The 8,982-nt window shown below is 46.4% G+C and overlaps 1 protein-coding gene across 1 annotated transcript; it reads right to left on the bottom strand.

Annotated features, from left to right (window-relative positions):
* Positions 1–905: 905 nt before the first annotated feature.
* On the bottom strand, positions 906–7,118 carry PSCA (prostate stem cell antigen). The gene is made up of 3 exons (XM_064153963.1): positions 6,968–7,118; positions 4,525–4,629; positions 906–1,353 (listed from the first exon to the last, which is right to left on the bottom strand). The coding sequence occupies exons 1-3, from the start codon at positions 7,017–7,019 to the stop codon at positions 1,142–1,144; spliced, it is 369 nt and encodes a 122-aa protein (XP_064010033.1). The 5' UTR covers positions 7,020–7,118; the 3' UTR covers positions 906–1,141.
* Positions 7,119–8,982: the final 1,864 nt, after the last annotated feature.

Genomic DNA, 8,982 nt, shown 5'->3' with positions numbered 1-8,982 from the left:
GGTATCATGGGGTACACTTAGAAGAGGGTGTCCAGTAAGTTGAGGGAAGTTCTTCCTTTCTGCTCTTGTCCAGTTCTGGGCTCCCCAGTTCAAGAGAGACATGGGACTACTGGACAGAGTCCAGTGGAAGCTGTGAAGATACTGAGGGGCCTGGAGCATCTCTGTGAGGAGGAAAGTTTGAGAGCCCTGGGGCTGTTTAGGCTGGAGAAGAGCAGCCTGAGAGGAGATCTGCTCAGTTCTCAACAAGAGCTAAAGGATGAAGGGGGAAGAAGTTGGGCCCAGACTATTTTCAGTGGTACTCAGTGACAGGACAAGGCATAACAAGCACAAAGTAGGATCCATTATGTTCCATCTGAACACTGGGAGAAAATTCTTTCCTGCATGCATACCAGACCCCTGGAGCAGGCTACCCAGAGAGGAGGTGGTGTCTCCTTCTCTAGAGAGATTCCAAACTTACCTGGATGTGTCCCTGTGCAACCTGCCCTGCGTGACCCTGCTTTACCAGGGTGATGGATTAGATGATCCTCACATTTATTTGATTCTGTAATACTCAGGGAAGTAAAATGTCTATCCCTGTTTCATGGATGCCTATTGGATAGTAACTGCTCATTACCAGCAGATTATGGTCTTCATGGCATCTCCTGATTTTGCACAACCTGTTCTGGGCACCATGTCTTTGACATATGCAAGTTTAGTGTATAAGGACAGCAGGTTTTACAGACTGTTGGCTTTCCTGCATATGAATGTATGACCTTGGGTTTGCATATTTCCAACAAGGACAAAGCATACTGGAAATAGCACAGGAATGACCAAGACTGATTGTTGATCAGATAGGCAACACATCCACCTTGCAGTTGCTGGACAAAGAAATACATGACTAAGTGATTAAAGGTCACACACTCACATTTGAATCACAAATAAGTATATTTCAGATGTTATGGAGATAGCCTGGACACATTTCCTTATCTGGTAGCACTACAGCAATACAACAAGAGAAATTAAGAAGCCCTCATACAGCAAAGCTCAGCCATCAGCTCCAAGGATGCTGTGTGCCACCACACCACATTGCTTCTGAATACACTTCCTTTCATAAGAGAAGTGCTCCAAGACTGTGTGTGGTCATGGAAGTCCTCTTTTCTCCTCACAATCTGCTGTTCAGGAAGGTCCAGAGCACACTGCCTGCTAGACCTGCTGCCAGCCCATAGCTGGACCTCACATTGCCTGCTGCATTGACGTTGCAGAGATCACTGCTGCAGCAGGAGATGTTCCTGTTGCCCACACTGAAGTCCTGATAGTCTGCTTCACATGATGCATCACAGCTCTTGCTGATAACGTTGAAGAGCCCTATGACCCCTGGAAGAAAAGAGCATCGTTACCACAAGACTCAATGCAAACCAAGCCAAGCCTCATGCAAACTCACTGGGGTTGCTCAGTCTGGAGAAGGGAAAGCTTCTGGGAGACCTTCTTGTGGCCTTCCAGTAGTTAAAGGGAGCCTATAAGAGAGGTGGAGACAGGATTTTTAGCACAGCCTGTCGTGACAGAACAAGAGGTGATGGTTTGAGACTAAAAGAGGGAGATTCAGACTAGAGAGAAGGAAGAAATCTGTTATGGTGATGGTGTTGAAACACTGGCCCAGCTTATCCAGTGAGGTAGTAGATTTGCTATCCTTGGAAACGTTCTAAGTCAGATAGTTTGTGGCTCTGAGTGGCCTACTCTAGTTGAATATGTCCATGATAACTACAGGAGGGCTACACTAGATGACCTTGAAAGAGCCCTTCCAACCCCAATCATTCCATGATTCTAGGAACTGGAAAATGAGATCCTTTTTCTGTCTGAGCTCACTTCTTGAAAGCAAAAAAGGAGTTTTCAACGAGCTCCATGTTCTATTGTAGCAGGTTGTGTTATGGTGGTGCAGTTTGTCAGCAAGGAGAGAGGAGGAGTTTCAATCTCTAAGCATTTCCTTAAGGCAGTGTAGTCCAGTATCTGAAGGGGGCCTAGAGGAGGGCTGGGGAGGGACTATTTACAAGGTCTTGTAGTGACAGGACGAGAAGTAGTGGGTTTAAACTGAAAGAGGGGAGATATAATCCAGATGTTAGGAAGAAATTCTTTGCAGTGAGGGTGGTGAAACACTGGAGCACGTTGCCCAGGTTGGTTGTGGCTGCTCCCTCCCCAAGGTGTTCAAGGCCAGATTGGATGAGACCTTGAGTGACCTGTTCTAGTGGGAGGTGTCCCTGCCTATAGTGGGAGGTTGGAACTGGATGATCTTTGAGGTCCCTTCCAACCTAAACCATTCTATGATTCTATAACCCATGGGAAAATTCCCAGGGATTTCTAAACCATCACCAACTGTAGAGATTGCAATAATGGAAGTAGCCACTAACATCTCTGCTGAGGAGTCTAAGCTGCTGGTGGATGAGGAACAAGCATGTGGGGAAATCTTTTGTCACACCCTGTTCATCTTCCTTGCCTTTCAATGAAGGATCTTCTCACTGCTTATCAGTGCCTACAGGAGTGGTGTCAAGTAGGAGAGGCCAGTCTCCTGAGTGGTGCCCAGTGGCAGGACAAGGGACAACAGGCACAAATGGCAACACAGGAAGGTTTGACTAAACAGAAGGAAGAAATTCCTTCCTGTGAGGGTGCTGGAGCTCTGGAGCAGACAGCCCAGATACCTTGTGGAGTCTCCTCTGAAGACTTCCAGACTTGCCTGGCCATTGTGATCCTGGGCAGCCTGCCCTGAGCGAGCCTGTTTTAACAGGGCAGTTGGCCTAGATGACCCCCAGAGGCCATTTCCAACCCCCACCAGGCTGGGACTGAGTGATTATGTAACACCCAGGGAAGTTATGGAGAAATGTTTATTCCCATTTAACAGATGGCCAGCTGATAGTAGCCCTTGGTTACCAGGAGATTATGGTCTGCATGAGATCTCCTGATCTGGCACAATCTGTTCTGGCCCCACATCTTTGATACATGCTGAGGCAGTAGGTTATACAGTGTGTTGACTCTCCTGCACTTAAATGCGTGTCCATGGGTTTGCAGGTTTACTGCAAAGATTATGCCTACTAGAGGTATTATGTTTACATCCTGGCAGAGAGGAGTCTGAACATGTCTTGCTCCAGATCTAAGAGCAATGGAGATGTCACCACAGATCAGGACATTTTTCTTCCCCCCACTCCCTAGAGTGAGAGAATTAAATCATCGGCTGCTAAAGGAGTTTACACACAAAGGGCAGCATACAGAGCTGGCTGTAGATGGACCTAGTTAAAAATCCATTGTTTTCCTTGGATTCACCTAAAGTCAGCTTCATCACTGAATGTTGCTTCTAACTTAATGACTCAGTTTCACCAGGCTCTGATCCTCATATTTTTAATAATCTTCAAAACCATTTGAACCATAAATTCAACTGAGCAATGAATTTCTTATAGGGGAGGTTCAGAGAAGGGCAATGAAACAGGTGAAGTGTCTGGAGAACAAGTCTTATGACAAGAGGATGAAGGCATTGGGATTGTTTAGTCTGGAAAAAAGGAGGCTCAGGGGAGACCTTCTTGCTCCCTACAACCAACCAACTTGCTCCCTAGAATGGGTAGGGTGTCCCTGCCAGTGGTAGTGGGGTTGGAACTAGATGATCCTTGTGGTACCTTCCAACCCTGACTGATTCAATGATTCTATAACTCTCTGATAGGAAGTTGCAGACAGATGAGTGTGGGTCTCTTCCCCCAAGTAACAAATGCTAGGACAGAAGGAAATGGTCTCAAGTTCTGCCAAGGGAGGTTTAGGTTGGGTATGAGGGGAAAAAAATCAGTAGATAAAGAGTGCCCAGACATTGGAGCAGGCTGCCCAGCAAGGTGGCAGACAGGGAGATGCTAGGGCAGACTCAATAATCTTCATGTCTTTTCCAGCCAGGCAATTCTATGATTCTGTAGTGGAGTCACTATCCCTGCTAAAAAAAATAGCTGTAGAGATGGCCCTTGGGGATGTGGTTTAATGGTGGTGTTGGGATGATGGTTTGACTCAACGATCTTAGAAGTCTTTTCCAGCTGAAACAATTCTACGATTTTGTGACTCCAGCATTGTGCTGGTGAGGCACACTGGGAGCTCTTTACAATGTCTAGTGCTGCTACACCCTCCTGAGCTGCACTCGACCTTCATTCCAGGTGCTGGCACTGTACTAGCCGTACTCGCTCAGCTTTTGTCATCGTTTGTTGGCAAACACTAAGGAATTTATAGGGTACAGCATGTACCTGCCAGTGTGGGGAGAAGACCAGCACCATTGCTAGGGGACCAGCTCTCTAGTAAAGGACAAATATTTCTCTTCTGTCATTTCTATGTTACACAAAGATCATCTGAAAGCTTTTTTATTACATTTTCTCCCCCGTTAGCTTCTCTTCCTGTTGCACACTAAGCTTTGCTGGTCTGCACAGGGTGGTGTATCTAGAGTAGGTGAGGCTGGCTTAGACACCTGAGGCTGGGGTAAAATTTGGCTCCAACATTTCAACTAAGACAATACCCATCCCCATTTTTCCTTACTGATCACATCTGTCTTGCACACTTCATTTTCCTTGCAGTCCACTGACGTCTTACAGTTGGAGTTGCTGAGCTGTGACTTGCAGCTGTAGCATTTCAATGAAGACCCTGCAAGAGACCAAAAGGGATTATAAGACAAACTTATCTGAAGCTCTCCAGGGACTTCAACTTAGTGCTTGTACTGGGAAAACAGAATCATTCTTGTGGGTCCTCAAAGACAGAAACTCTGTTATTGGGAAAACAACCTGCTTCCCATTTCTGGGGAAGAATATTATGCACAGCTGAAATCAAAGTCAATTTTTTTTGGGTGTTGAAGATGTTTCAGTTGTAGTCAGTGTAGAGAGCAATCAAAAAAGTCCCAGGTGGATAGCTGGTCTGGTGGATCTGTGTTTTCAAGTCTGATTTCATCAGGCAATGGGAAGTGCTTCCTAAATGCTTCTTCCTCTGCATATGGGATGCCTAACTCAGTTCCTGTTTGGAACAGATTATTTGTGATATTCCTACCTACTGAGCTGGGCTGGATGAGCCCCTCACTACAAGAAGGACAGCATGGTGCTGGAGTATGTCCAAAGAAGGACAGTGAAACAAGTGAAGGGTCAAGAGCACAAGCTTTATGAGGAGCAACTGAGGAAATTGCAGCGGCTTGTGGTCTGGAGTGAGGGAAGCTGAGGAGAGACCTTCTTGCTCTCTACAACTACCTGAAGGAAGGATGTAGCAAGGTGGGTGTCAGTTTCTTCTCTCCAAATAACATGTGCTAGGACAAGAGGAAATGACCTCAAGTTGCACCAGGGGAGATTTAGGTGGAACATTAGGAACTTGTCCCTGAAAAGGTTGCCAAGCCTTGGAATAGGTGTCCCAGGGAAGGGATTTAAAAGCTGTGTAGGTGTGATGCTGAAGGACATGGTTTAGTGGTGGGCTTAATAGTGCTGGGTTAATGGTTGGACTTGGTGAGCCCTTCCAACAAAAATAATTCTGTGACTCTTTCAAAGAATGAAGTCCACATCAGGAGAGGTTGATATTATTTGTCTACCTCTATAGGCACCAGCATTTTGCCAGGTGGGCTCACGACCTTTAGCTGAGACATTGTCAGAGTTGGATGAAAAAAGAGAAAGCCCAGAGGGAAGAGAGTGAGGGAGAAATGGAACAAGCAATTTGCAAGGTATCCTGAGTCAGCTTGTGTCATGTCCTTTCCACCACCATCTCTTAGAAAGCAAAGGGCAAACACAGCTTTCACCTCCTTTGAAAAGCAGGTCACCATGTGCTTGCACCCCCCAATGGACATTCCATTCTATGGGGAATGCAAGTCAGTGCTATTAACATCTGTGGTGCTGCTCTCTGCATCAAGCAAAGGCAGAATAAGCAATGCAGCTTGCAAGTGTCCAGCACCGATGAAAAGTAGCTGCCAGAGGAGAGAGAGCACTGAGCAATTACCTATTCCTATTACCTGCTGGTGCCCCAGGGCATCACTGGAGCCTTGCAACTGTGAGAATTCAGGTATGTACACTAACCCTGTGACCCAAGCCTGTATGATGAATCCCTCAAGTCTGTACCCCAATGCCTGAAATACTCGTTTAGGACACAGAAAAGCCCGATTTAAAGATTAGCGTTATTCAGGTCAGGGATAAGATGTGATTCCAGACACTTGGTCTCCCTCTCTCCAAACCATCCTGGTATGAACGTCTTTTGCAACCATGTAGGCGAGGAGCCAAACCTCATTTTGCCTGTAGTGCTTTTGCATTTGCCTGACTTCTAATGCAATGAAAGTCCAATTTCACAGCACTCTGATGTTTGCTGGTAGAGGAAAAGGTCTGGTGAGCATTGTTAAAGACCCATCTCAGCCTATTCCTTGAGCTGACTGAAAAATGTTTCTGCTCAGATCTGCTGCTTCCATTCTCCGGCAAAAGGGACAAAGTGGTTTAATGCCTCTTTTCTTCTTCTTCCCCTCCCTTCCCAACACAGTGAGGCTAGAAAAAAAACTGTCATCATCCAAGCCTCATCCATTCACTTCACAAAATACCTTGCCATGACCTTCTCCCTTTTTCTGTCCCAAAACAATTCTGCAGCATCAGAGACCACTTTTGAAATGAAGAGTCAGAAAGCAAGCAGTTTTGAAAGCCCTGGAAGAAGAAAAATCATCTTCCTACCCCACATAAACCACCCTCCCACATACATAAATATATGGTCTTCCTTAAATGACTTTGATTTCAGCTAAATGGAGTTTTACACAGGGTTTCTCTTTCCTGGAAGCTGCTCTGCCCAGCACTAGCATCATAACGTCAGCATTTCTTTCCATGCAGCACCCAGGACATCCCATCAAAAAAGGCAATGTTCATGTGACAACTGTGTCAACATTTCTCCCCTCACTGCCAAACCCCATCACAAGTCCTTTCTCCTAACTGAAGATCTGCTGAAGGTGAGGTAGGACAGGTTCTCCGTGTTGTCTTACCTGAGTCCATGCACAGGACTGCTCCCAGGAGGAGGACAAGGAAAGCCTTCATTTTGGGATAGCCTCTGTTGTGCTGAATACAGGTTGTTTCCTCCTAGGACAGTTTATATACTGTGGAAAGCAGCAATTGGGCATGCCCAGAAGATTACCTTGTGAAGGCACCTGAGCAAGGCTGCTCGCTGGACCAAGGGAGGGTTTGGTTTGTGGTGGTGATATTTGCATTAGGTGCCTCTCCTTTGTGACTGTGACTCTTGGAGCTACCAGCAGCTCCTCGCCACCACTACGCCCCCATCCTTCCTCCTACCCTTTGGCTAAGTGTTCACATAAGTGGAAAAAGCCCCAAATTCTTTAGAACAAGCCTGGCCTTATGCATATTCTCAGAGCCAAGGAGGCTGTGAACAAGGCTCTCCACCCTCATTACTCTCCTGAGTGGCACTATTGTGTTCAGATCAAGGACAAAATGTTCTTTTAAGAAACACCTCCAGCTATTTATCTGCATGTGTGAGTGTCTCTGTGACATTTGGGGCATGTGGTGGCAAGGTATGTGGGCAAATTGCAGTATGGTAGCCTCTTGCAGGTGTCTGTGTCCTTATTTATGTGTACTGCCTGGACTTTAGGAGAAGACAATGGCTAATTCAAATGTTGTCCTCATGCCCTTATTTCTCTGTGTCGTCTGGAGTCAAGGAGAAGACAAGAGCCGATTTAGATTTCATGTTTAGTATGCATTGAAACCAAAGAGACTTTGTGATGGCTTCGTTTGGAATTGTCTGCCACGTCTGCTCTGTGGCATGCTTCTTTTTGTTGGCCAGTCTCTCTGTCTAGCATAGGTTGGGTACAGTTCTGACCTCTGAACTCATCAGAGTGTACTGCAAACAATTCAGGCTTGTGAAGAAATGCCACTTCTCAACAGAGAGGAGAGTTCAGCTACATTCCAAACTGAAGTGCAAATGTTTGCTTTGGTGGGTTGTTTGGAGACCTCTCCCATCCTTCACATCCTTTGACCACTTCTTGCTGTGAAAGAAAACAAAGTCTTGCTGCTGAATTCAATTTGTCAGAGTTCTCACCTCATTCAGGGGCTATTATAAGTCTCAGTACCTCCAAGCTTCACAGTAGTAGGCCCCTTCCAGGATTAGCTCTCCTGCAGTTGAGCTCTGAGGACATCAGACACTTTTTCAAATTGAAGGAAAATGTGTTGGAGTATTTGAGGATCATGGCTGTGGGATGAGTGATGGAAGGTCAACCTGCACAAGCTTGCTGAAGTTAATGGCACCGCCCTGATTTACACCACTGGAGAATCTGGTGCAGGGGATAACTTTGAAAATCTTGTTACCTCTGTGGGGATCTGAATTGCTTCCTTTTGGACTCTTGAACTTCTGTTTAAAGAGAAAGAACCAAACACAACCAAACACTTTCTTTCCCTGCCTGGACGCGTTCCTGTGTGATCTGGTATATGTGATCCTGCTCTGGCAGGGTGGTTGGATTAGATGATCTTTCAAGGTCCCTTCCAGCCCCTGACATTCTGTGATTCTTTCTGTGTCTGTGGACTTTTGCTTCATTGTATTTTTGCAGAGCATCTTATTGATGGGCTGAAGTCGTTAGGATGAGGTTCCACAGGGCCAAATGCCAGGTGCTACACTTGGGTAACAACAACCCCATGCAACGCTATAGCCCTGGGAAAGAGTGGCTGGAAAGCTGCCCAGCAGAGAGAGTCCTGAAGTGTTGGCTGACAGACAGCTTAACATGAGCCAGAGGTGTGCCCAGGTGGCTAAGAAAGCCACCAGCATCCTGGTTTGGATCAGCATGACTGTGGTCAGTGGACTAGGGCAGGGATTGCCCCTCTGGCTAGGCACTGATGAGGCCACATCTTGGACACTGGGTTCACTTCTGGCCCCCTTATTCCAAGAAGGACATTGAGGGGCTGGAACACGTTCAGAGGAGGACAATAAAACTGATGAAAGTTCTAGGGCCCAAGTCTTATGAGAAGCAGGTGAGGGAAATGGGATTGTTCAGTCTGG

Source organism: Pogoniulus pusillus, chromosome 14 (genome assembly GCF_015220805.1).
Source record: "Pogoniulus pusillus isolate bPogPus1 chromosome 14, bPogPus1.pri, whole genome shotgun sequence".
Lineage (NCBI taxonomy): Eukaryota > Metazoa > Chordata > Aves > Piciformes > Lybiidae > Pogoniulus > Pogoniulus pusillus.
The sequence above is the reverse complement of the archived record's forward strand: the minus strand, read 5'-3'. Positions and strand labels throughout refer to the sequence as shown.

Bases quoted from the DNA above. Each gene is read 5' to 3' on its own strand.
- PSCA (XM_064153963.1), bottom strand. From the start codon at position 7,019: ATGAAGGCTTTCCTTGTCCTCCTCCTGGGAGCAGTCCTGTGCATGGAC. The intron at 4,630-6,967 runs GTAAGACAACAC...GGTCTCTTGCAG, and splicing joins AGTCCTGTGCATGGACTCAG to GGTCTTCATTGAAATGCTAC. The intron at 1,354-4,524 runs GTAAGGAAAAAT...CTTTTCTTCCAG, and splicing joins GTGCAAGACAGATGTGATCA to GGGTCATAGGGCTCTTCAAC.